This window comes from Blastocystis hominis, assembly GCF_000151665.1.
Source record: "Blastocystis hominis, Singapore isolate B (sub-type 7) whole genome shotgun sequence assembly, scaffold_23".
Lineage (NCBI taxonomy): Eukaryota > Bigyra > Opalinata > Blastocystidae > Blastocystis > Blastocystis hominis.
Genome location: NW_013171831.1, coordinates 99,841 through 127,350, shown reverse-complemented (window position 1 = coordinate 127,350; position 27,510 = coordinate 99,841). Strand labels below are relative to the sequence as shown.

Sequence of the window (27,510 nt, the reverse complement as noted above, 5' to 3'; positions counted from 1 at the left end):
ACTTGACTACTATTGCTCCATTTTGAAGCTGCCAAAATGACCTGATATAAGATGGAAGGTGAATTGAATAAAAAGGAAAAAAACTAATCGAACCTAAACAACCACCAAACAACCACCAAACAATCAATCAATCAACATTGGCATATCGGAAATGAGTTTGACTTTTGACACGCAGCCTATTTCAAACGAAGTAATACTCTAAGAGAATGGAATGATGGTGTAGGAACTTGTATCCCTGTGCCAAACTCTTAACAAGGACCAGATTAATAGTCAACTTGATGTTTTGAAAAAAATACGCGGAGCTATTACGATGCGTACGAGTTTTGGACGATTTTTGAGAGAAAGGAAATGATAGTCCTTACGGTCTTCTCATTGAGCAGGGAATCATTCCTACGTTGATTGTGGGTTTACAGTGCCCATCTGTGAACGTTAATTTGGAGTGTGCTTGGATCTTGGGAAATATTGCCTCTGGAACAGCGGAGCAAGTATGGATGGATAGGGTATAAATGAATGAATTGTGTAGACTCTGGAAGTGTTCTACTCTGGAGTGGGTCCTATCTTGCTAAACCAGCTCAAAAACTGCAAAGACAAGTCTTATCTTTCGGTAGCGCTGTTCTTTGCAGGGAATCTCTGCGGAGAAGACAAATGCCGCAACATTCTCGTCTCAAGCGGCATTATTGACGTCGTTCTCCAGCTTCTCAACAAAGTACTTGCTTCCCTCCACTCCTTCATCCTTTCAGTATCTTTTGAACCAGGAGATCATGGAGAACTGCGTCTTCTGCCTTCGCAACGCCGTGGTGAACCAGAATCTTCTCCAGAACCGCGGTTTATCGCATCTCCAGCTCATCCAATCACTTTATCTTCGTCTTTTGACCGCTCCGAAGCCCCTCGAGATCCACACGGGCATTCTGAGCGACGTTTTGCAGCTTGTCCAATCCGTTCTCGAGAGCAATCCCGTCAATATCGTATTTCCCGCGGGACCGGCTCATCTTCCAGGGCATGCCACTGATGAAAATCGCGGGGGAGTGCATCAAACGAATGGACGCATCGGTGACGGCGTCGATCGAAGAGCGTCTGGAAGAGTCGCTGAATTACCCGACCAAATCGATCTTGGAGACCCTCGGGAACATTATCGCGGAGAACGATCTCTACGCGAGCTATCTTCTGCAGAACGGGTATTTGGCGTTCCTCTCCCGCGTTTATTTTGACAAAAATAACGGGGATTTTCTGCTCCGGTTGGAAGTGATCTTCAATTGGATGAATCTGTCCGGAGGAACGTGCAGCCAGGCGCTCTACGACACGGGGATCCTCGAGACGCTGGTGGGGAACGTGCAGGCGCTGAATCCACAGTCGAGTTCGATCGAATTCGAGGCGGCGAGGCGGTCGATGGTGGTGATTTGCAACTTTATTTGCGAGTGTGATGATGCGACGCGGCTGTATTTGCTGTCGTGTAATGTACGAGGGCTGCTGGAACAGTATTTGAATCTGGTGCAGGGACGATGGCAGGACGAAGATCATGACTTTATTGTGGACATGTTGAGAAGGATGAGCGAATAAGGAGAAGGAGAGGGAGAGAGTGAAATTACTATTGATAGATTGTAGAATTGTGTTTGTAAGAAACAGAAAACTAGAGATTGGTGAGGATATCGGCTAACACACGGCCATCGTCCGAGAATAAAACATCCAGGATCTAGAGTGAATAGCTATTCTCCGAGCCCACTTCTTTGTCAAGAGAAGCAGAAAGTTGTTCAATGTACTCTGGAATACGGTCTGGATGTTCGATTAAATAGTTCTAGAGTAGAATATAATGGCTGTCACTACGCGAACTCTATGCATGGAGGATAGAGACCCGACCAATAATTTTAGTTGTCGGATAGCGTCTTCCTTCTTTGTATCCATTATAATAACCAATAGTATGTTTAATGAATCATATAAGACAGTGATCACCGAGCACGTGAATATAAACAAACAAAGGAAAAGACTTACATTTCATCATATGGCACATCTTTTCTATACATCATCTTTTGTCTTTCAGCAGTTCTTGCCAATCTCACTTTCATTCCAGTAATCTGCTTTATAGCCTATGCAATTTATGTTTCCTATCTTCTCGTACCTCCATGTGCATATCCATCAAAATCGAAAGTTGAGCATCGGTTGCAGAGTCCAGATCGAGTCCCAAATACTGTGCAACGGTAATTCCCGAAGCTCTTGCCGACGGATTCGACTTTTCCAAAACTTTCTACTCATCATTTCCCTCCATCTTCTCTTACCTGTAATTCTTCATTTGAATAATTCATCCCATTATTATTATTATTATTATTATTATTGCTATGTCCAAAATATTCATTTCTCACATCTCTATAATCCTCCCTCATCGGAAGGAACCAGGAATCTCGTTCTAAATCCATTTCGCGTTCCCTCCATTCTCCGTAATGTGTTTTGGGAGGGAAACTCGATTGGAACGGATACGACAAGGGATCGGGAGTGTTGTAATAATAGGGGTATGGGGCCATACTGGCATCAAACGACCCAAATCCATACGCCTGTCCATAATCGAAATCAAGGTTGTAAGAGATCCCCGCGGGGAATCGATGGAAGGGAGTTTCATAGTCTTGTGAGGGAGTTTCATCGGTGGGAAGCGTGTCTTGAAGGGGCGGAAGCGAAGAAAGAAACGACGTTAACGAGGGAGTTTCATTTATTAATTTGGATTCGGTTTTGGGAGTTTCATTCGGTGGGTTGGAAGACGGTGCGGCTTGCGCGGTTTGCGCGGGTTGCGCGGCAGGCGAAGCAGACGAAGCAGGCGAAGCAGGCGAAGCCGAAGTGGCGGGTGCTGCAGGAGGGATGGGTCCTGTGATAACCGCGGGAATGGGTTCCGCGGGTTTCAACGATTTCTGTATGATTTTTTTGTAGTTGAGTTTTGGCAGAGTTGGGGCCTTTTTCCTTCCCTCCATTTCCACGGTTCCACTGTTTCTACTTTTTCGGGGTTTCTCCCTCACCGTTTTCCACGATTCCTCCGTTTGGGACGGCTGAATGGCGGGGGTTTCATCCTTGGTGGGAGTTTCCACAGAAGGAGTTTCATTTTTTGAGGGCGTTTCATCCTTGACAGGAGTTTCATCCTTGGTAGGAGTTTCATCCTTGGTAGGAGTTTCATCCTTGGTGGGCGTTTCGTCCTTGACAGGAGTTTCATCCTTGATAGGAGTTTCGCTCTTCTCGGGAGTTTCGCTCTTCTCGGGCGTTTCGCTCTTCTCGGGCGTTTCATCCTGAAGCACCACCTCTTTTCCCTTGGGCTGCTTCCAGTTGCCGAACACATCTTTCTGCGGGGGAGCGTACGCCACGAACCGCCTATGCGGGTGAAACTCCCTCACGTGCTGGAAGCAGGCGGCGCAGAGATCGTAATCCTCGCACTCCTACTCCCAAAATCGGCCCGATTTCTGCACCCCTACCTTGCAGGAGTAGCGAACGCCCTCGATTTCCTTCCCGTTGCGACACCGATCGCACTGAAACTCCCTGTGCAGCGTGTTCACCGCGCTCACCGCCGCGGGCTCCTTGGCCTGCTTCCTCGCCTTCCTCCTTCCCTTCTTCCCCTTTTTCTCCATTCTGTCCCTCACTCTCTCTCCGAAACGCCCACTCCTTCGGGTCGAAACCCTCCATGCGCAGCAGCTCCTCCATTTCCTCCCTCGCGCGCTCCTCCAGCTCCTTCCACTTCGCCTCCAGCATCTCCGCGCACTCGGGGAAGCACGATTTCTCCGCCTGCTGCCACTCACATCCCCGCGGGAATCCTACCTGCAGCGGCGTCAGGCCCTCGGCGTCGCGCAGCGTGCTGTCCGCTCCCGCGTCGAGGAGCAGCTTCACGCAGGCGGCGTTGCCGACGGAGGCGGCGACGTGCAGCGCGGTCTGGCCGTCGACGTCTTGGATGTCGAGCAGTTTGGGGAATCTGCAGGGGAGTGGAGAGAGAGGAACCGACAATTTGAGAATGTGCTTGACGAGAACCGCGCGGGAGGGCTCTGGGCCCAGGCAGGCGCCGATGAGGCAGGTGGTGATGTTTTCGCTGACGATCCGAACTTCGGCTTTTTCACTTAGCAGCCATTTGAAAAACTCGTACTGGCCTGAGTAGCAGGACCACAAAATAGGAGTTTCTATGATGAAAGCATATGTTTGAGGGAAACCGCCTAACGAATTGCACTGGTTGAGCAGCTTTCGGTCCTTGGCCAGAATCATCTTACCAATGTTGACATTTCCTCCCTAAGAATCAGCAGCAATGCAAAAACGAATGCCTTGGCAGCAAAAAACAAAGCGGTGTTATTCTTCGTCACCGTCACGTTGCTCACGTTGCAATTACGCTTTATCAACTCCTTCACGATTTGCTCATATCCCTCGGAAGCAGAGATCATCAAAGCTGAAAAACCATCGGAATCCGTCTGGTTCACATTTGCACGTTTCTCATCCAGCATTTTTATCACAGTAGCTAAGTCACCATCAGCAACTGCCGAAAAGAACGCATCTGCATCCTCCATCGTAATTTTCTCGTATCGTATACTCACCTCTTCTTCATATTGCATTGTAACAAACAAAAAGCAAAAGGTTTAGGAATTTGAAAATGCAAAAATATACCCGATTTTCGTCATCTTCGCTTCAGATATCAATGAGCGGCGGATCGAATGTAGGGTAAATGATTTTTCAATATTCAATACTCATCCTTCATTTCCTTGTAATTACAAATACTATCGAGGTTGGAGGCAAGGAATGTAGGTCAACTCGCATTATCTGCAACTGTTAGGTACCAAAAATGTGCAGTGTGGAATTCCTGCAGCGGATTTAGAAATGTCTCGCGACGTGGCAGACTCACTGTCTGGCCAATGTGTGTACGAGAGAAAGATATATTTGAAAACGTAGCAAGGGATATTGCAGCTGTTACGATGGATTTGGTTGCAGTAACTGCGGTGCAAGATTGCTTCTAGATGAAAACGGCGAATATACCACTATTCGCAAGTTGCCTATATGACTATTTTATTGATTCATTTAGTTTAATCGATGGATCCGACAATACGGTAGATATCTGTTCTGTTGAATGGGGTGGTGGTTATTGTACCAAGGACGAAGAATGCCATGGAAAAGGTCTCTGCATCAACAATCAATGTGTGTGTTACAGCAATTGGCTTTGTCCCTATTGCTCGATGGGGCTTAACGAAGACATTCTGATTGGTGCGAAGTGCGGAGATTATGTTCATGGCGGGGGATCTTGCTCAGATGACAGTGATTGCTACGGAAATGGTGTTTGTCTTGACGGAAGCTGTATGTGTAACAGTGGATACGTGTGTTCCCACTGCTCCTCGTTAGCGATCGATATTGTGAAGGGAAGTAGGAACGATTGAGGAATAATAATCTAAGGCGAGGAATGTCCTTGTGATGGAGTGAACTGTGGAAAGTACGGAATGTGCATAGGAGGGCAATGTGTTTGTGACAGTGGATACAAGGGACAATTTTGTCAAATTAACGTATTTCTACCCTTCTTCTTATGATTAGATCTGCGACGAAATCGACTGTGGAGAACATGGTGTGTGCTCTCTGACTCTCGGAGGAATCTGTGTGTGCGACGAAGGGTATTCAGGAGCACGCTGTGACACGCAACCAACAGGAGGGAAGGCTTGTGAATCCGATCAGGACTGCGGAAATGGAGTGGGTGGAATTTGCCACCCCGTAACGCATACATGCGAGTGTTACAAAGGATGGACATGCCCTGGATGCGATAAAGTGGGGAGCGTTTGCGATGCAGCAGCAATGATTCATGGAGGAGGAAGTTGCGAATCGAATAAGGACTGCGGAAACTTTGGTCCTGACTATGATAATCCAGAGAAAACAGGAGGAAAGTGCGAAGGTGGAATATGTGTGTGCTTTGAAGGATTTACATGCACGCATTGCACAAAGGAAGGTAATCCAGAGGATGTTGTCAATGGAAATCTGGTGTGTGATGGAGCGAAAGCAAGTTCGATATCTTACATGGTATTGATGATAACCATTCTAGCAATTTACGTATTCTATTCTATTTGTTTTATGCATCATATTATACACAATTATATGTCACTCAGAGTGTGTAGGGTGTTGGAATGATTTAGAAACATGAACAGAATAATCCAGAACGAGGAACCAAACGACTCTAGTTGATAATAATAATAGAGTGCTGTGAGTTGATAGTTGATTTGCTAGCATTGCACTAATGATTCTACTGCATCTACCGAGAACATATTGTTTTAGAACACAGCAGCAATACATAATTGTAATATCTCAATGACTTTCTACTGTTACCACTCATTACATAAGCGAAATAATGGATTGAAAAGAGGATTGGAATTCCATCGTATTTGAATGACATGTTCGAGTGTGGTTGAGCATTGTTGGGGAGATCAAATAAAGGGGGGCTCAGCAAAACGAAAGGCTCATCTAGCCAAACCTCCACTTCCAACACCAAGATGCAACCCACACAATAGAGTAGCCAAGTGTGAAAAGTGATTTCTTCCTTTTCGATTGATTCCATACACTATCATTTCTATTCTCTAGATATCGAATGAATAGCTATCAATCCAAAGGAAAACAATTAATAACTAACTGATTGGGTTGGTTGTGGAAGATGATGCACATCATAATTATCAATGTGTGCACGTTACACAACGACAGATTGAGCTGTAGAATGAGTTTACCGATAGTAGGAAAAAATGCGATTATTACTGTTTCAAAGATAATAGGAATTCGATTATAAGCACGAAACAAACGAATTGACTCTGTAGAGACATAATTTAGAAGTGAAACACACTGAGGGAAAGTGAGTGACAAATTATGTCAAATCTATGCACAATCAATACGAATACCTATAATTATAAACTATGAACATACGAATCAAAATATATGTAGAAATAAGACTGGAAGACAATTGGTCATAGAAACAAGGAAAATAATATATATTATGTATAGAATAACCAACTCATTTGATACAAGCATGGATAGCACACATAATCTTGATCAACACCAGAAAAAGGATGTTTTCTATAGTTCATATGAACAATTTTCTAGTCTAGAAATATAAGATGAGGATAGATGTGGAATTAATGGAAAATACACGAAGTCCATTTGGAACCAACGAAACCTACAATTTGGACATTTTCTGACATTATAGGCAATTCCTTCGAAACAAATCGAAAGTGACATAACCAGTTGGATCGACAAGCCAAAGTAAAACTATTCTTGAGCCCTATTATTTCGGTGGATTATATTGAGATAGCGAAATACACTACTGAAACTGTTTTCTACTGTACTCCTTTAGAACTAGCTACAAAGCTCTGATAACACCAATAATAGTGTTATAAACACAGACTAGCTTAGGAAATCTTGTTTCAAAGATACTCTATTCTCAAGTGTTCCGAAAAACAAAAAAACATTCCAAATAGCGTTCTTCACTTCTCATATAATTGTGTAGGCTATTAATGTGTGTGAATACCCAACCAAAAATAACAAAGCTTCCCAAAATGAACAATGGAATATATTGTGGAATTGCAATGATTCGACATATTTCCTATCGAATGCTCCATCACTCAATTGATAATGGTTCATTTTTGAATATTCACTTTGAAAATAGCAAGACATATTTGATAGAAGAAATATGAAAAATCGAGAAGCAAATAGAACTACTTTTGTTGGAATTTGAGTAGCAGGCATTTCTAGCTCAACTTACACCATGTATACATACTCCTAAATTTCCAATAGAAAAATAGAATTGTGTTTCGGTGATATATAAACTAGATATTAAACTGGGTGTGCTTTTGGATTTTCTCATAATTTTTTTATTTTGGTCAAATAAAATGGTTGGGAAATGTATTGTGTTATCTTCCATGCTAATGAATAGCCTATTTGACTGAATTTCGTTTTACCGAGCATCTGCTGGATGGATACGGTACGCTCGGCCACCCTGAAACCCTGGTCAAGGGTGGAATCAAATACACTGTTCAGCGATTCCAGGGAAAGCACAAGAACGAATTTCTATTGCGATCAGAAACTGGTGATGTGTATCTGTTTGAAAATAACGTACTGAAACAAGAATGGAAGGAGGACGAGAATGGAAAGAAATCGGAGGAGTTTATTCGATACAAGAATGGTCGAGCCGATTTCAGTGAGCGATTCGAGTATATTTTGGAACAAATGAATAGCAAACGTTTTGTTTACCACAAGAAAGGGCTTCGAATGGAAATCTGGTCAGCCAGAACGGGACATTTGCTGTATCACGGAGGGTACAACGAAAGACGAATGAAAGAAGGCTGGGGCATCGAATACGATAAAGAAAGCGGAAATGTGGTTGTAGAAGGGATGTGGAGCAAAGGAGTATTGAAAGAAGTGATTCGCTGTTTCAATGGAGATACGATGACCGAATTAAAGCAAAACGGAGCAGATAGCTTGGATCCAACGAAACGAATTCCGATCTATGTGGGTGGATTTCGCTATGATGAAGACAATGAAACGTTTATTCGTGAAGGGAAAGGATGCTTGATTGATGAAAAGACTGGAATCGCAACTCGAGAATGTGAATGGAAGGATGGAAAGGAAGTGAGTGGAGTGGATCTAATTGATGGATGGTACGATCCAAAATTGAGGTATGGTTTATCAACAGCCATGATTCCTAGACCTGATTCTGTGCCTGCTCCTGCTCCTGCTCCTGCTCCTGCTCCTGCTCCAAAACGCGAAGAACCTGTTCCTCTTCGATTCAGCGTCACTGGATCTACAAAATGGACCGATGTGAGTTTACAAGTGACCGATTTGAAGATTTCATCGAATTGCTGTAACGATTTGAATGCATTGGATCTGAATCGATTCGAGTGGCTACGATCTATCGAAATCGGCGATGAATGTTTTGAATCAGTGCAAACATTCAAAATCGATGGATTGAATCGATTGAAAACTATCAAAATCGGAAGCAATTCATTTACTCAACTGAAACAATCTAACTGGAACGACAAGAAGGCGAACAACATATCGAAGTCATTCCACATATTGAATTGTGGATCATTGGAATCCATTCAAATTGGTCGATATAGTTTCAGTGATTTTGCTGGCGACTTTGAATTGAAGAATCTACCACAATTACGATCCATTCAAATTGGGACAATTGGAAGTCAATCATGCAATTTCCATAATAGTTCGTTTGTGATTCGAGGTATTGATATGATATTGAATATTTGAATGATGCATAGATCTTCCAAATCTACAATCCATTATATTAGGTAATTTTACATTCCGTGAATCCTTCTCAACAAGAATCGAAAGTATTGAATGAATTGGAATGAAATGATTGATGTAGATCTTCCATCATTACAATCCATTCAACTCGGTTGGTTTGCACTTGATGGTAGAAATGATGTTTCAGCTTCATTCACACTTCGAAGTAATAATGAATTGATTGGTTATGATTTGTTTTGTAGATCTTCCAAAGCTAACATCGATAACTTCTGTGGGAGGCAGTTTCTATTATCCTCGTGTAATGACATTGGAAAGTATTTCTGAATATTGAATATTGATAGTATTTAGATATTCCAAATCTTCAAAATGTCAACCTACCTGATTCATTCTGGAAACTGTATTATCCCATCGTCAACAGTAACTATTCATATTTTCAGTTGATTTTAGATGTTTCTGAACTACTATTTCCTAAAGTCTATTGCTACGATTTCATTCAATCAATGGATTCATCCATTACATCGATAATTCTTCCTAATTGGACCTGTAATGATATTGATTATACAATATTTGATTTCTCTCGATTTACACAAGTTGAATCTATCAAAATCGGCGGTGAATGCTTTTCTAGAGTGAAAACATTCAAAATCGATGGATTGAATCGATTGAAAACTATCAAAATCGGTAAGAATTCATTTACTCAGGAAAAGAATGATGATGGAAATGATAAATCGAAATCATTCCACATATTGAATTGTGGATCATTGGAATCCATTCAAATTGGTGAATTCAGTTTCAGTGATTTTGCTGGCGACTTTGAATTGAAGAATCTACCACAATTACGATCCATTCAAATTGGGACAGTTGGAATTGAATCATGCAATTTCTGGGATTGTTCCTTTGTGGTTCGAGGTATTGATATGATATTGAATATTTGAATGATGCATAGATCTTCCAAATCTACAATCCATAGAATTAGGTAATTTTACATTCCGTTATTCCTTATCGACAATAATTGAAAGTATTGAATGAATTGGAATGAAATGATTGATGTAGATCTTCCATCATTACAATCCATTCAACTCGGTTGGTTTGCACTTTATGGAGGAAGGAATGATGAATACCGTTTTTTGACACTTCGAAGTAATAATGAATTGATTGGTTATGATTTGTTTTGTAGATCTTCCAAATCTAACATCGATAACTTCTGTGGGAATTAGTTTCAATGATCCTCGTATAGTGACATTGGAAAGTATTTCTGAATATTGAATATTGATAGTATTTAGATATTCCAAATCTTCAAAATGTCATTCTACCTGGTTCATTCATTGAAGTTCGATCGAAATCAATTTCGAGTATAGTTTGATTGATTTGATTTGATTCATAGATGTTCATTGGAGACTCGCTGATCTTGTCAAAATCAAGTATTAAATCTATAATTTTGATTTTGATTTGTTCAGTGATTCGTCATTGTTTAGGAACATTTCCATTCATTGATTGTTTGTTTGTTTGTTTGAAACCGATTCTTGATCACAATTCATGATTCTATAATTATCAAAATATCAATCCTGCCTGATTATTATGATGTTCTTCTTTACCATTTTAACAATGATACTGAATTATGATTGTTGTTTCAATCAATCAATCATGCGTTAAACAGTTATAAAAGCATGAACAAATGATTGAATCAATGATTGAATCGATGACATTATTGATGCAGAATTACAGTTCATTGGTTGTGATAAAGGTCTTTGTTGTTTTGAATCACTCCACAGAGAAAGAATCTTTCGTTCATTCATTCATTGATTTGATCGTATAATCATTCAAATATCCCATTGCAATTCACATGATTGGTCCACTTTATACAGATTTAACGATATTTCCTTGTCAACAATCCATCATTCATTCTTATGGTACAAAATATACATAATCACAGTATGCACTCAATTCAAATCGATTTTTGTAGGATTACTCATTCATTCATTCATTCATTCATTTGTTTGTTTACTTTTCAGTGTTGAATTGCTGAAATCGAATCGAATCCAACTCCAATATCACAACCAATCACATTCCCATTCATTTCGATTCTCTCTCATTCACTCTTCATTATCATAATCATGTATTACATTCATAATAAATAACTAATACATATCATTGAATGGATTAAGATCTTAAGCAATGAATACTATTTCTTCTATTCTTTTCGTTTCTCCTTTCTTTCATTCATTCATGGTACAAACCATCTCCATGCTATGCAATCTTTGTACATCCAACTCATATTCATTCAATAGATTGTGACCAATTACACAAATCATTCCAGTACTATTCTATTCACATATAGCATACAATCTGTGATAGTATCTATGAATCATTCAGTTACAATCACTATATACCAATCATTGTGCATTCCAACTAACAATAACGGAATTTACTACAAATTCCAATCATCCATTCATCGATTGGTTATTCCAGTACTAAGTATCAACAATATTGTTCCTGCTACTCAGAATTAGTTATTTTATGAAAATGGATTTAACAGAATCAAACATTGTGTTAAACCAATGAAATGACAGAATCATGTTTGTCTGGATTCTGTTTGTTTTGAAGCAAAACTATGCATGATCTATGTAATTCGTTTCAGGATGTGCTAAAACAGATCCCTGTGAAATATCATCATTTCAGCTATTGTTCGTCATAATTTGTGAAAATGACTTCATTTCCATTGCTACTTCATACATATGTTATTTTCTACTATTCTATTACATTCTAGTATTGTTGTTTTCATTCATATTGGCCATTTCTGATTATTCCACACTTACCTATCTTATTTTCACAGTATTCTATTCAATGGAGTATACTAATAAGCCAAAATATACAATCAATCACAAATACACATTATTCTATCTTCCTATACAGAATAATGATGATGATGATTATGACAAAACATCAACTATTCACAATCAATCCTATTGAGAATAACTATTGTGAAGACTCTTGTTTGTTAATACTGCTCATTCCTTCTCTCAGCTTATAACACGAACTAGCAACATTATTAGTTGTCACATTTAGAATGTGAATTCATTATGGGCTTTGATACAATTCATATCACACAATATGCACCAAAATGAAACAATACACATTTGTTGTTATTCTATTCCAAATATTCATTTTCCAAGTATTGATTCAAAGTATCTCGAGACTATAGTATACAGATTAGTCATATATCAAAGGAAATACAACAATACTTGTGGTAAATGATTGATTCATCCTTCCTATTTCTATTGATGAGTTCATCCATATTTGATACATGTCACACAACAAAAATGATCCTATTTTCACTACAACAAACAGCTCTTTCGATCAATAATAATATGATTTATCAACTTGTAGCCATCTTAAACCCCATTAATATGGAACAATAGTAGTAAGAGAATGGCACTATTTGTGTGAAACCTGGTGGCAGTTTTCTTTATATGCTATTTTGCTCCATGACCACAATTGCGATCCTTTGTCCATCGTTGTAATCGACCAACCGATTCTGAGTCCTCGACTATCGTTCCTAGGCTGTTTGGTCGACAATCATCGGTCAGGAACCAGGTTTTGTGCTTTCTTAGACCAATTCCTTTAACTATCAACCTAGTGTCCGTTTCTATTTTTGTGCTTGTTGCATCAGTTATACTTGGATGCAAGAAAGCAGTAGACATACCTAGCTAAGGTGAATTATTGTTATTTCTCTCGTATTTACATGTTTGTTTGCTTATTTGTAATGACCGAAAGCTAATATGTGTACATTGTCATCACAAATCCATCTATTGTTGTCTATACAAGTCATGAGTGTCTTTGGTAAAGAGAGAACATGCATTATTCCATTCTCATACAAGATTCACCTATCAATGGTTCATTCGATTCAATCAATCCTTACAAGTTCAGAAATCCATTTATCACTTCCATGACTGTTCTATCCAAACCCAATCAAGTCATGTTCAATAATGTGGACTCAATCAATGTGGTGACAAACACCAATGGTGAAGAGGTAACGATCTCGCCTGATTATTATACACTGACTGAAATCATTGCCATTCTGAACACCATGATTAATACTACATTCTCAATTTCCACAATGGCTACAAGTTATGAGTGTATTTGGATCCAGTCTCCATACTCTATCGATTTCACGAGGTACATATGACATGGAAACGATCATTGCAATGTTGAATGCGAGTAATGTTCTATTTGAAGTAGTGTATAGTGAAGAAAATGCATTTCGAGTCTATAACCAGTTTGTGATTCTTCCTCTGACACAACTTATTCATTCCTTGAATAAAGTGATTCATTTATCGAGGTGTGTGTGTGGAGCATGAATGAGATTAAGGAACTATGGAAGCCAGCAAAACGAAGAGGTGCCACTCGAATGATCATCAATGGATTCAAACGAAACATATACTTCATCGATCTTATCGATTTCTCTTCAAAACAACACAAATCGATACAGGAAGTATTAGGATCACAATAGAGTACTGGATTCTACAAGAATCGTGGATACAAATATGTCCTTGTATGTATTGATGGATATTCGAAATACCTGATGACTCGGAAACTGAAGAGTAAGAGTGCTACAGAAGTCACGCATGCGATGAAGGATATCATTCAAACATATGGTGAATCACCAAAGCATATTTGTTCGGATCGAGGTACCGAATTCACCAATGCCATCTTTCGTACAAACATCTTGAACAAGTATGACATCACCATGTATCACATGGATTCAGCGAATACAGGCAGTACTAGCTGAACGAACAATTCGAGATATCAAGGAACACATCATGGTTCCTTCATTCCATTCAATCAATGGAAAGGTGTATGGTTCGATTTGATCGATGGTGCAGTTCGTAGACATAATGGAAGGAACAGAGACATCGGATATACACCCAATGATATTTGGCTTAACTACAACAACGATATCTTGTAAATGGAGAAAACAGAACCATCCAACATGACAGCAAAGGACACAACACCTCAATTCGATGTTGGTGATTATGGAGTGACACGATAACCTCGCATTCTGGAAAAGCGATCATTGACAAGTAAATGGTCTCAGAACTTGATTGAAGTTGTTGATATTGACGATCACATCATGCCATTAATATACGAAGTGGAAGGGCAAAACAATCGCACACAGAAGTGTTATGATTGGGAACTGCTGGCTAGCAAATGCAAACCACAACCAGTATCATCCATCACTCAATCCAAGAGTGATAAAGAACCCAATGCATTGAGAGAGGCAGCAAGATCACATCGACCCATTACGAGCACCCAGAAGAAGAAACAACAACAACCTCGCTCAAGTGTCCAAAAATGATCGTGATGCTCTTCACACCACTCAGACATACAAGAGAATGGATATTCGTGAATGCAGAGATCGTATGACTCTCACTTGTCCATTCTATTCCATTTATCAGTTTGGTATGGGAAAGGGTCACAAAATTGTTGAGTATATCGATGAATGGCACATCGAGCAATCACACACCATCCATTGAAACACTCACCTCGTATCCCTTACCCACAATCGATTCGATGGAATCACAATGTTTGAATAGGGCATCATTCTCATTGTAACATGGAATCGATATGATCGCCAGATATAAAGCCGAAGATAATTGGAATTGGCATTGATTATTGAATGGTTGAGTGGATGTGAGTGTATGTTCAAAGAGTGTGGCATTATTGACTTTCACAAAACACCCAGAATGTGTCGTCCATGAATATTGAGGAAGGCCATCCACTGTCTCACACATGAGGACATGTTTGCCGTCATTCTCTGGCATATTGATGAGCATGTTATCGAGCTTTTCGAACGTGTAATTGTTTCCATTGCTGCTGAATATGTACAACATTGATTCAATTTACTTTGGTTGATTTCGTTCATAGGGTTTGACATACACATCCTTCAGACACGCGCCATCATCGATGAACAGATCGGACAACTCAGGCGGCACTTCATCATTCACGACCTTGTAGACCACGCGTACATAGTAGTTGGAGATAGGGAGTTTGCTTCAAATCGATTTTCTCTCTATTAGCAACATATTTTTCCAAATTATACTTTTTTCCTCATCAAATTTATCACTTTTTTTAAACCTCCATTTCATTTTAGATTCTTCTATTTGCCAATCCCGCCCCCTCTTCCTTTTAATTTCCAACAAACACAAGAAACTATCCACACTTCCATCCATCAAAAACGCATCCTCTGGATTCTCTCCTTCCCTTCCGCAGACACCACAATCATCTTCGTCTGGTTGTCTTTATACAGCACAAACGGCTTTATCTCCTTCGCGTCGTCAATCTACCGCTCACTCCCTTCTCTCTCTCTCTCACTCTCCCGAACGTATTCATATCCAAATCACGATACAGAAACGCTCGCTGATACGACGCCCGATTCATCTCTCTCTACTCCTCACTCCCCTCCATCGTCTCCACTTCCCACAAATACAACTGATCCATCACATTCAGCGGCACCGCGTAATATCCGTCCTTCCCCTTCATATTCGCGTCCTCCACCGTTCCCACGCCCGCATTCCCGCGGTTCCGGTCCAGCTTCGTCTCGACCTCCTTCAGACGCGTCGCGTTTTCGCTGTAACTCTCCAAAAACGAGCAGATCTGATCCGCCGTGATTCCGTTTCGCAGCGCATTCATCACCGACTTTCGCGTCATCAAAAAACTCGCCATGTTCGGAAGAATCGTCTATTCCTCACTCTCCCCGCGAGAATACCCTCTGCTCCAAAAACTGCCGCAATAATTGAACATGAAGCCGGTTCTCCGCCAACAAACCGAACGCGTACACGTGAAAATTCGCTTCGATCACCACACGCATCGATCCCTCCGCCTTCATGAACCCTTCACCCCCGCTCTTTCGGCCCCCTTCCCCGCGGGACGCGCCCTCCTGCGTGAAAAGCGCGGCTCCCAGCGGGGTGGCGAAGAAAACGCGCTTCCCCGCGGTTGTGGGCGTGTAGACGACGCCGGCGATGCGCGCGATCTCGAGGAGCTGCCGCTGCGGTTCGCTGAGCGCTGCGACGTCGTAGGCCCTGCAGGGAATCATGTGGCGCAGACTGAAGAGGAAGGAGAGCGCGGGCAGCGCGTTGGCGGAGGTGATGTGCGGATGCAGCAACCACCAGGCCTGGTCGCGGTAGGACTTCATGAGGAATTGGTAGCCCGTAGCGGTGATGGCGAATTTGGCGGCGGAGTCCGCGCGGAGAAGCTTGCAGCGAAGAAAACAGTCGCGCACCTCGGAGACGGAGGGCGGCTGCGCGTGGGGGCTGCGCGGAGGAGGAAAGGTGTAGGAAACCGGGTCGAGGAGAAGGGAGTTGTTGTTGTGGTAGCAGTCCTCGCAGTAGAACACCGCATCGCTCACTTCGTGCTTGAACTCTTTCTTGAAATTCCACTGGCAGTGGTTTCCGCTGTTTAAACTCTTCTAAAACTCAAATTGATCAGTGCAGCGCGGACTTCATAGTTTTTGAGAAATACGGGATTCAGCTCGATCGCGTCGGGATCACTTGCACACGGCTCGCAGATATGGACAGCAAGCAGCTACATCGGTAAACCACAAGAATTTGAACTACCTTTCGAAAAAACTCGTCCATTTCCTCTTTTGATACATTGCGAAAATTTGAAGCGATACGCTCCCTCGAAAGCGGCCTTCGAACACAAAAGAGCAAATTGAAAATCCTAATGCCCTAACAAATATACCAACAGACTCCCACTGATAACACTCTTTTGGCAACAACTGCAGCATCGTGTGTAGCGTTCCATACTCGTTATACCTTCATAGTACGCAATTCTTTTCCATTACAGTGTCTCAAAGTCGTCTTTCGACAACTTTGACAGAATCTTTTGGAGCATGAATAAAAAATAGGCGATTCTGAGACAAAAACCCTTTTCTCTTCTCATAAATGAGTTCCTGTAAAATTCAAATTGCACCAGGGGAATGGAAAGAGGGTTTGGTGGGTTACTATGACCCGAAATCAAACCGATATTTTGTGCAGAACGATGACCAATTTTTCTGGACTCCTGCTGCTTCTGTCCAACTCACATCGCCTATGCAACAGATCCCTGGGTAAGGATCGTTCGAAACGTGTCATTTGTAGAGTGTGTGAAACAAACAAAATCAGACCCATTGAGGCTGTTACAAACTTGGATCGGAACGAAGATGTGAATTCCGACGACATTCTAACGATGATGCAGAAATTGGAGTGTGATTTGCTACATGCGAACGTCCGCACGGATATGCGAAGAATTGAGTTTGAATATATGCTGCGGAGAGATCAAATGAAGAAGAGATATCAAGATGGCTTATCCACACTCGCTGCAAAGAAGATTCCAGTATCTTCGAGTTATCACCCCTACTCAAAGCAAAAGATGCAAAAGCAAATCGCCGCTTCTCATCCCTCCCAGTTCAATCAACGTCAAGAACTCCTCCAATGGGCGTATAACCACGGTAACACCTGGGCCAAGACCTTTCTGCACACTCGCAACACAAAAAAAGTCCCCGACAATCTGCGCATTAAAACCGATTATCTTCTGAAACACGAAAACGATCTTTGTAGCGCTCTTGCTTCCTCTCCATTCCATAGACACAGCAGCGTTCCATTTAGATGAATTTGGCTATGTGAGCCTTTTCCCTCCAATCCTTCTCCAAGACACTTTATCTCGCGTTCACAATTATTTAGTGTATTCCAAGTACACCAAACCACTCGAACGAAAACGCGCAGCAGCGCGCATTCAAACACACTATCGAGAGTTTTTTATTGAAAAAGAGCAGTTTATTATTGGCGGCATTTCTTCGCTTACCTTCTCCGATCTACAAAAGCTAAATCCCGTCGTGGAGGAGTTGATTCTACTTTGAGTGGTGTGTTATTTGTAGTGTACTGGTTAATTTAGCGGGCACCGACTTAATCGTGGTCGATGACCACATTCCGCTCCAAGCGGTCGCGATTGAGTGGAGCGAGGAGCAGAAGTGCTGGTATATTCGAGCGATGTATCCGAACGTGCAGTTCACTCTTGAAGAGGAGACAACGATGAGCATCAACGAGGGTCAAGCGAAGCTGAAGCCGAGCACGTACTTTTCTATTGGAAGTCATTCCTTTTCTTTTTCAACGGCAATCGATTCTTGGTGTGTTAGTTTTAAACATGAGCGATCCGTATGCCAATTTAAATATTGGAAGATTGACACTGAAAAGTGGTGTGTTGAAAAAGAAGTAAGCTCGGATGGAAAGAGAGTGAGATTGGTAGGCCAAAGAAAACGCACAAGAAGAAGGAAAAAAGCACAGAATCTGCAGTTGTTGAAGCGATTCCGATTGAAGAAATCAACTGCATCCCCACCGATGCCGAACCAGGAACTGGACGTATTATTAGCACCGGTAGTGTGATGGATTAATTTGCAATCCTGTTTAGGAACGGTTGTTTATGGTAAAGGAACGAAATTCGTATCCGAGTTGCGTGTGGGCGATGCCATCGCAATCCAGCATCCATCCACGTATGTTATGTTATGGTCGGTTCAAACTAACGGACAGACTCGGGGACGAAATGAGAGTCGTGAAGATCATCGCGTCCGATACGTCTCTATCTCTCTCCTCTGCATTTAGCAGTGACTTCTCCACAGAAATTAATTTCATGATTTACAAAAAGCAGGACGAATACGTCCCTCCGGAAGTGATCAAAGAGCGAGAGAAGCAGGAGCGCGATGCACTGGAGAACTCCGCTTTCGGCATCTACAAGGGAGCTGGGTACACACAATATGTGGAGGATTGAACAATAGAGGCACCGAGTTCACATACAAAGTGAAGAAGCAGAGTGCGTATGGAGGGTGGAAAACGATTACGAAGGTACGTAGCTGTGAGTTAATTCGATCTGTAGAAGACAAAGCGACCCCTCACTCGTGAAGAACTGCTCGACATGCGAGTGAAGAACAAGTCGGATCGCTACTGTATGTGAAAGAGAGAGGAAGTGTGTGTGTGTGTGTATGCCGATAAGGAGTGTTTGTTACAGAAAAAAGAACAACCAAAGCGGAATAATCTTTGCTTTTCAAATCACATGGTTCTCCCCGTTACTTCTTGGGTCTGTAGGAGCAACCAGTTACAACGCGCGCCTTGCCTCCAGTGGGGGTGCAGAGCAGAGCATTGCAGCTACCCATCAGCCACGAAGCCTCAAAACCTACTTCTCGCAGACGACAGCAGTCTGGGCGTGGCTGAAAACAGTCGTACTACACAAATCAGAGCCATAGAGAGCAAGTCTTACATGGTGAGGCATCCGGGGCACTTCACATCCATGAAGAAGCTGTTGGGAGCCTGAACAAGACGCTTCAGCTTGTGCTTCTGAGCCTCTTCCTCAGCACTAGGATAACGAAGATCGTTCACCTAAATCGGTAAGCAACTGCTCAGACACCATCTCCACGCTCATTGAAACCTACCATTCTTGCAATATTGATGAGAATTGATTATTCCTGCCGTTTATATTTCAATGAATTAGAGGGGCTTGATCGCTCCGCCCTGTATTTCATTCCTGTATAATTCATTTACCCCATATTTCACAAACAATTCCTGATACAAAACGCCAAACTTTACATATTCGATAAACTTTAAACAGATTCTCCACTCTCGAAGCATGTTCCATCCCACAGACTCGATCAGCCGCGATTATACACTCCCTCGGTTGGAATGGGAGTGAATTCCTGGTTCCGATGGTTCGTTATGGGCTGCTCGAGCGGCATGACTTCTTCATCTGCGTGACTTTGGTTCATATCTACCTCACAATCAATTTGCGTTATGTACGAGAGATAATCTCTCGGTTGACTCGGTAGTAGCCCTTATAGGAGAAGGGATGCACAATCACGCGAAGTCGGATAATCACATACAGCAAGATGGACTCGTCGACAATAATCACAAGATCCTGGTACTTCCAGGAGAGTACAGTTGTCTACACCTCAGCGCAGAGAAAAAGGCCCACGCCAATGATTTTTACAAAGGTCGATCGCAGAATGTAGACCAAAAAGGTCCACAGCAATCCGGAGAACGTCGCCCTGCTCACATACACTCGAATTGTAGACGCATTGTACTGCGAAGACTGTAGAATTGACGAAATCGACTACAGTCCACCATGGCCTCTACGACCCACCGAAATATTGATGTTCGTGCAGATAATGATAACCACAATCACAATCGACTGGAAAATGTAATCCACCACGGTGAACGCATTGCACAGTCCGTCAATCTGCGAGTCGCAGTACGAAGAAACCCCGTTCAAAATCAGCAGCCCTACAAAAATGCACGATCCGAACTGGATTTCTTTTTCCTACATCGCAGGAGACATTGATTCCTACGACAACCAGCTGATGTGTGATCTGCCATCCACATGACATTAAAAACATGGTAACGAGCAAAAGGGAATCGACACATCGTGTAATAAACGAATTGAATGTAGAAAAGGCAGGATCTGGTGAAAGAACGTTTAATTGATAAAAAGTTCGTTTAAAGATATGAACGTTGCTACTGTTTAAAGTAGTCCAAATAACCGCGGTTTGCAGAATCGAAGAAACGAGTTTCATGATGACAATGACAACTAAACAGATATCGATGTGTCGAATGTGCGTGGTTCCTCGAAATCGCGTTTTGCTATTCTGAATGTGAAATAATCGCGGTGAACAACGATGACAAGAAACACAATTAACACAATTAAATAAACGAGCATTACAACGGGCCAAATCACGGTCTCGGGCTGTCGCTCCATCGTGAGATTGACTAAAAGACCGTTGTAATATGTTTGGATGAGGATGGAACCCTGCGTTGGAGGGAAAAGACAGCAAAATACTGTTACGGTGAGCGGAGAGGAGTGGCAGTTTAGAAGAACCACGGAGTATTGGTTCTCGTATTTGGCTGTGTACACGTAGGTGAATGAGGAGTCGATTTCTTTTCGCTGCGAGGTGAGATTTTTACGAAGGATGTACAAAGGAGGAGGGTTGCAGACAAAGATCATCGTCAATACGATCCGAGTAGGAAAATACATCAGGTCTCTGATTTGAGTCGTAAATCATCACAAGTAAAGGATTCTCCCCTTCCTAAGGATAGGATCGCAAAATTCTATCAATACCACAGAGCTGATGCTGATTGTAATTTGAGATTGCGCCGATAAACCCATTTCGGGAGATAGGGAGTATTTTGATAAGGCACTCAATTCTACTAATTATACGAATCGAGGCAAACAAACTCTTCGAAAATCCCATGCTATAGCAGAACCCATCACAAAACAAGGAGAAAACGAACAGAATTAAATCCCTTCTCATTCCTTTTGCAATTTTATAAAAAAATAGAGAAAGGATCTCTTGGAATGAAAACAGATAATTGGGAGTGTCTTTTTGAGTTGAACAAAACACTGTTGTCAAACAAACAATCTATTTCAAACGAATGATATGACTCTGATTTCCAATGCTCAATATAATGGAACACACTTTTTGCTCTATCGCCTCTTCCTCAATCTCCTCTTCGTCCTCTTCCTCCGTTTCATTTCCAAATATCCCCAGTTTCTTTGCTTCTTCGCTCAAATCTCCAACAACGCTTCCCACAGTACAATGTGGAACAGGAGGATCATAGAACTTTTCTTTTTTGTACTTCACGAGAACCTCGTCCAGCTGGTGGATAAGATCGACGACTTTGTTGAATCCGCGTTGAATCAAGAGTGAACAGAAAGATCTCGATTTATCCTCATTTGTGAAGATACGAGTTTGTGAGGCTGATATGTAAAATGCTGGCGTTGCTACGGCTTGGCGAACAGAGTTTACAAAGGACTCGATTTGGAAGCCACGCAGAAAGAATAAACGCGTCAAGCTTACGTGAAAACGATTGAATCCTTGCGTTTCTGACGACAAGGGTCGAAACTGCTTTGAGCTGCTGAGATTGAGTTGCGAATTTAATTCTCTAATTTTGTCATTTACGAAAAGAGTGGCTTCTTCTCCTTCCACTACAAATGACCTGTTTCTTCTGCAAAAGTACCCAAAATATAAGCAAACGATGGCCAATTCCCATCCACATGCTGGATTTGTCTGATCCGTTTGGGTTGCTCCTCTTCCTTGGAATTGTCCTCTTGCCGCGTTCTCCTTTTATCTGCAACGCCTAGCTGCGATGCCTCCATGAGTCGATTTGAACAAACAGAAAATAATGGTACAAAACTACTCTTCAATGGGGTCATCTTCCATTCCCAGCATATCATACATCTTCATCTACACTCAATCCTCTCCTCCACACCTACATCACTCAAATCCATCACCAAATGTAGAATCTTCGTGAACTCCTCCAGATCAATCACTCGCATCATCCCTTTTTCCTTCTCTTCTTCGTTCTCTTTCTCTTTCCACCCCAATTCCTCAAAAACGCTCTTCTCGATTCGACTAATAAACGTTGGTCCCAACTCCACGAACTCTTCAAATCCAATTCCACTCTTCATCACCTCGCGAAACCGATTCCACGCTTTTTTCACGTCCTCACGACGGAACCACCGCAGATTCTGCATTGAACTCCACCGCGGGGAATTGATCGCAGCGAACCGTTTCATCTGCAGAGTGGGATGGGCGTTCCGAACCGCGGGGGAGAGACTTAAAACCTGGAATCGGATGCGTTCCATGACGGCTTGCATGTCGTCCCCCTCTTTTTCCGTCTTTTTCCCGCTTCGATGACGGAAATAGCCCAGATTTTCGACCTCCGAAAAATCGTCCAGAATTTCGGCACAGTCCTGAATATCGCCAAAATAGTCCGGAAAATTGGCATCCAGATAATCGACGGCATCGGACACGGTGATGCGATTTTCGACGAACATTCGATCGAAGTCGTTCTCCAATCGCCCGTCGGACCTCCGTTTCCCCAGCAGCATCTTCTTGACCATATGAAAGAGGCCCCAGAACGAGTCGTTCCCCGTGATTAAAGGCGTTTCATCGACCCAGCGGTCGCCGAAGATCCACAGCTTGAGGCAAATTTGGCGCAGATCGCCGTGGCTGCAGTCCACCACGCGGTCCAGCAGGCTCTTCGCGCAGGACCCGAACAGGCGCTGCAGGCCGCTCACGCTCCTACGCGTCACGCAGAGAAACACCCAGGCGGTACATGCGGTGCGACGGCGGCTTCAGCTCGATGCACGGAGGGTCGGAGGGCAGTTTGGGCAGCAGGTAGCGGATGGCAGAAATCGTGCTGTTTTCGTCCACCGTGTCCACCACCCACACGAAACGCCCGGACCCCGGTTTTGGGGTTTGGAGCAGGGAGACGAGCGACTGGAACAAGCGGCTGGTGGTGAAAAAGAGTTTTTCATTGGGTACCGGTCGTTTCGAAATCGGTTTTCTTTGGCGAAGGAGAGGTCGAGCGAAACGGGTAATTGGTCGATGACGAAGAGAACGGTCTGGGCGATTTGGTCGGAAGGAGGGATTACATCGTTAGGGTACATATATCCACTTCGGACCCAATTCGCAAATAGGGCCATTTGGGTCGTGACTTCGTCGTTCGAGGACGGAATGCCCTCCATCACATCGGAGAAACAGAGAAACAGGTTGTTTTCCGCGGCAATGCTGCGAAGCAAAGATCGCTAGAATTCACGGCGGACGAGGTTTCTACTTTTCCACTTCCCGGGGGTCCGTGGAGAATGCAGAGGGAGGGAGCGATGGGGGCTTCGATCCAGTGTTTGAGCTGCTGTTTGGAGGCAGGACGGATGGCGAGCTGGTCGTAGGGCGGCGTGTAGGAGTACAAGTCGACGATGGCGAGGGAGTCGGCGGGGCGAGGGGGCAGGAGTTGGGATGTGGCGAGAGGAGCGTATTTCCAGGACTTGGAGGACTTGGAGGGCTTGGATAGGCGGGGTGGGTTGGTTGGTCGACGGGGTTTGGAAGCGTTGGAAGGAGGGGAAGGGGTGGGTTTGGTTTTCAAAGGGGGTTCGATGGGGTTGGGATACAGAGGGGGTTCGATGGGTTTGGAGTTCGACGGATTGATGGATTTGGAGTTCGATGATTCATTCGATTTCGAGTTTGATGATTCATTCGATTTCGATTTCGATTTCGATGGCTCAATAGACTTCCGATTGAATGGCTGACTCGGCCTCACACGCACCGATTTCTTTGGCGTTGCGTTCTCGCATTGATCGGGTTGGGAGCGCACCGATCCGCTCGTTACAGTCCAATCCGCTTGCTTCTTCGATTCCTCTGCGCTCCCATCCATCGGCGGAGCAGCGGGGAACGAAGGCGGCCGCTTCTTCGATCGCTTCACGGTCAAAATCAGCGATCCATCATCGGCCGAGCTCGTTCGACGCTGCAGAGGAAGCTCGGGAATCATCGCATGGCTTCGCCTTCGCTGAGGAGACGCCAGCACGGGTGATTCATTGCCCTCCTGCTCGAACAGAGAAGACGTCGAGGAGGACGTTGAAACACTGGATGTACTGTGCGAGCCTGATGTGCTCATAGAAGGGTTCGAGCTGGAAGGAATGGATGTGCTGGCAGAACGATCCACATCCAAAGTACTCACTGAGTTTGATGAACTACTAGCACTCGAAATACTAATCACACTTGAGGAACTAGAAATGCTTAGGGTACTCTGCTTATCCACATCCTTTAATTCTCTCTCAACACTCTCAGCTTCAAATGCATCCATATCACTGTCGTCGCTCACAATTGGTTGACGCTTGGTAGAGTGCACTTTAACATCTGGACTACTCACAGATGACTGAGACTTTAACTTCTTCAACCGTGAACTCTTTAGTACCATGTCTTGTCGAGACATCGAGGCACTAGTAAACTCATCATCACTCGATGTCTGCACAATTGTAGATCGCTCCATGGTTGACATTTCCTGTTTTCGGCATTTCTTCGGACTTTGCTGACTTAACAATATCCTTGAAAACATAAGTGGTCGTAGATACGGATACAGCCTTCAAAGAATTCTGACAAAAAAGGCGGTACAATCAAAACTCTCGAATTTCGATACTGTTATTCGCAATATACGCTATACAGAGATACAAATCGAACTAGCGAGTTCTAGCTCTCAGTAATAATCTAGAGCAGGAATAGGTAAATAAAAAGAATGATAAAAAAGCTCCCATGCCGGGACTCGAACCCGGGTCGGCGAGGTGAAAACCCGCTATCCTAACCTGCTAGACTACATGGGACCTGTTTTCGTTCCCAAAACTACACCATATTTTGTAAAGCAACTCAGAACGGAGAGAAATCGGGTGTAGGGAAGAAAAAACAAATGAAGCAAAGCCCAAGCATACACATTGCACCCTACACTCTATCCAAACAAAACGAAAGACAAAAAAGCTCCCATGCCGGGACTCGAACCCGGGTCGGCGAGGTGAAAACCCGCTATCCTAACCTGCTAGACTACATGGGACCTGCTTCAACTCTCAACACACCACTATATATAATACTACCCTCATCCTTTTTGAAAAACCATTATTTGTTGTTTCGATCTGGAATAAACTTATGGTACATCACATTGGATTTTCAACTGATATCTAGAGTAGTGACGATCGATTCAATGTTAACCTTTCTTTTTCGAAGAATTGGGATCATCTCCAGGGAAAATATATTGGAACTGGACACCCGGACATGACAAAATTGTATGCAGTTTTGTGTGGTGGATCGTTAACACTGTAGTGAATGGGCTGTAAATATGCAGCGTGACACATTGGCTTCCCATATTGGCCATGAAGATATGCTTTATTTTGTATCTATAGCGGAAAATGAATCTGTGGCGCGTGTGCGTTCTACAATGCTCGAGGTAAGAGAGCAATGGCTCTTTTGTGGGATTTGTTAACAGTAGAAAATGTTACAACCCTGCGGACCTCCACCCGTTCGTAAAGAACAATTCTAAGGTCATTCTTTATGATATTTGTCGTATTTGAGTTGTTTGTTGAAAAGGAAAGCAAAATGGAACATTCTAAGGCGAGTCACATTTGACAAGCAGTTAGTCGGGATGGCGAATAATTCGTTTTTTGTGGGTGAAAATCAAATGGCCAATTGATTCTACAGTTTCCGGCATACCTATTACATTGACAAATAATTTTACTCCCAATGTCTGTTTCCGAAGACATCTACAAGGTATGTTTTATGGGCGGGTGGCTCATGCAATGTAGTTGTGGAAAACAATAGATGTGTCGGTTTTAGAGAAAATAGACAGAATGCAATCTCCGTCGTATTGGCAGTAAGAATTGGCTTTATCAGCTACTACCTAGTTCGTTGATAAAAGTATACCTGAACGAAATACAATATGGGGAGAGAGCCGAGTCTGTTGATGAAAGACGATATCTGATAATAATGATGCGTTCCCTGCTCTGTACGCCAGAATTTCTGCAGGGAGAAGATACCACACACAATGCCTTCTGGATTTCTGCCTCTAATTTCCTGGATGCCTACATAACCGAAGTCAAAGAGCGTGAAGATGGTCGTCAGTTGATCAAGGACTTATTTTGCGATTTTCAGTCCTATGTGCCGCAATGTCCCTCCGAATACAGTGCGGACCCGACCCAATTCCTCTCCTACCTCTCCAAGCTCCTCTACGAGTCGGACTTCACGGTGTCCTCGACTCGCTACCTGGACACGCAACATTTCGACCGCGTTGCTTCCATCCACGAGCTTTACGCCAATTTCTGCCAAGTCTCCCCTCGCTTCGCTCTCTCCATGGCGGAGCAATACCCTCTCTTCCCCTCCTCCCTGTACTACTCCGGCAAATCGCTCGAATCCGCCTCGTTCTTCCTTCATTTCTTCCGCTACCAGACCGTTCTCACGCCCATCATGATCGAAAACCGGCTCAGCTGCCTCACCGCCACCTTCTCCAAGGACCAGCAATCCCTCATTCTCGACTCCCAACATCGCACCATGAGCCGAATCCACGCTGCTCAGATCGACATGCTCCGCACCTTCCTCACCGCCTCCCCCCATTCCCGCGATTATGTCCTCAATCTCACCGCGATGCTCTGCGAAGCCAACCGCGCGCGTCGCTCCAACCCGAACGATTTTCTCTCCTCCGACGGCCTGCTAATGAACCTGTTAATGGCCATCCTCGCTCTGCTCGCCCCCGTTCTCGACGAATCCCCGCGGCACCCCACCGCCAAGAAGTGGCTCCTCTACTTCTTCAGCGACCTCGGCCGCGTGGACATTCTCCAGCGCAACCTCCCCACGCAGCCGGACGCCTACTACGCGATCACCAGTCTGCTCAACTGGCTGCGGCCGGCCAATCAGATCGCGCGGGACCCCGACCCCAAGCAGTGGTGGATTCTCTTCCG

The 27,510-nt window shown here is 43.4% G+C and overlaps 8 protein-coding genes; 3 read left to right on the top strand and 5 right to left on the bottom strand.

Annotated features, from left to right (window-relative positions):
• Positions 1–126: 126 nt before the first annotated feature.
• Positions 127–10,759, top strand: GSBLH_T00003008001 (uncharacterized protein; the record flags this gene model as incomplete). XM_013041662.1 has 7 exons in its annotated part: positions 127–190; positions 224–314; positions 346–485; positions 524–706; positions 741–965; positions 997–1,527; positions 10,604–10,759. The coding sequence occupies exons 1-7, from the start codon at positions 152–154 to the stop codon at positions 10,757–10,759; spliced, it is 1,365 nt and encodes a 454-aa protein (XP_012897116.1). The 5' UTR covers positions 127–151.
• Positions 10,760–15,426: 4,667 nt separating this feature from the next.
• On the bottom strand, positions 15,427–15,657 carry GSBLH_T00003007001 (uncharacterized protein; the record flags this gene model as incomplete). XM_013041661.1 has 2 exons in its annotated part: positions 15,427–15,559; positions 15,592–15,657. The coding sequence occupies 2 exons, from the start codon at positions 15,655–15,657 to the stop codon at positions 15,449–15,451; spliced, it is 177 nt and encodes a 58-aa protein (XP_012897115.1). The 3' UTR covers positions 15,427–15,448.
• A 307-nt stretch (positions 15,658–15,964) lies between these two features.
• GSBLH_T00003006001 (uncharacterized protein) lies at positions 15,965–17,112 on the bottom strand (the record flags this gene model as incomplete). The annotated part of the gene is made up of 5 exons (XM_013041660.1): positions 15,965–16,684; positions 16,717–16,800; positions 16,833–16,938; positions 16,974–17,033; positions 17,063–17,112. 5 exons carry the CDS (start codon positions 17,110–17,112, stop codon positions 15,965–15,967), a joined length of 1,020 nt encoding a protein of 339 aa, XP_012897114.1.
• A 50-nt stretch (positions 17,113–17,162) lies between these two features.
• On the top strand, positions 17,163–19,203 carry GSBLH_T00006559001 (uncharacterized protein; the record flags this gene model as incomplete). The annotated part of the gene is made up of 9 exons (XM_013041659.1): positions 17,163–17,326; positions 17,358–17,812; positions 17,865–18,099; positions 18,134–18,467; positions 18,509–18,629; positions 18,664–18,745; positions 18,783–18,995; positions 19,028–19,094; positions 19,126–19,203. The coding sequence occupies 9 exons, from the start codon at positions 17,163–17,165 to the stop codon at positions 19,201–19,203; spliced, it is 1,749 nt and encodes a 582-aa protein (XP_012897113.1).
• Positions 19,204–19,267: 64 nt separating this feature from the next.
• On the bottom strand, positions 19,268–19,705 carry GSBLH_T00003005001 (uncharacterized protein). XM_013041658.1 has 3 exons: positions 19,507–19,705; positions 19,427–19,471; positions 19,268–19,394 (listed from the first exon to the last, which is right to left on the bottom strand). Exons 1-3 carry the CDS (start codon positions 19,536–19,538, stop codon positions 19,316–19,318), a joined length of 156 nt encoding a protein of 51 aa, XP_012897112.1. The 5' UTR covers positions 19,539–19,705; the 3' UTR covers positions 19,268–19,315.
• A 1,950-nt stretch (positions 19,706–21,655) lies between these two features.
• Positions 21,656–22,392, bottom strand: GSBLH_T00006558001 (uncharacterized protein; the record flags this gene model as incomplete). Its single annotated transcript, XM_013041657.1, has 2 exons — positions 21,656–22,221; positions 22,254–22,392. 2 exons carry the CDS (start codon positions 22,390–22,392, stop codon positions 21,656–21,658), a joined length of 705 nt encoding a protein of 234 aa, XP_012897111.1.
• Positions 22,393–24,297: 1,905 nt separating this feature from the next.
• GSBLH_T00006557001 (uncharacterized protein) lies at positions 24,298–25,130 on the bottom strand (the record flags this gene model as incomplete). Its single annotated transcript, XM_013041656.1, is given in 2 exon segments — positions 24,298–24,324; positions 24,342–25,130. 2 exon segments carry the CDS (start codon positions 25,128–25,130, stop codon positions 24,298–24,300), a joined length of 816 nt encoding a protein of 271 aa, XP_012897110.1.
• A 613-nt stretch (positions 25,131–25,743) lies between these two features.
• Positions 25,744–26,128, top strand: GSBLH_T00003003001 (uncharacterized protein). XM_013041655.1 has 3 exons: positions 25,744–25,845; positions 25,883–26,006; positions 26,049–26,128. Exons 1-3 carry the CDS (start codon positions 25,835–25,837, stop codon positions 26,097–26,099), a joined length of 186 nt encoding a protein of 61 aa, XP_012897109.1. The 5' UTR covers positions 25,744–25,834; the 3' UTR covers positions 26,100–26,128.
• The last annotated feature ends 1,382 nt before the right edge of the window (positions 26,129–27,510 follow it).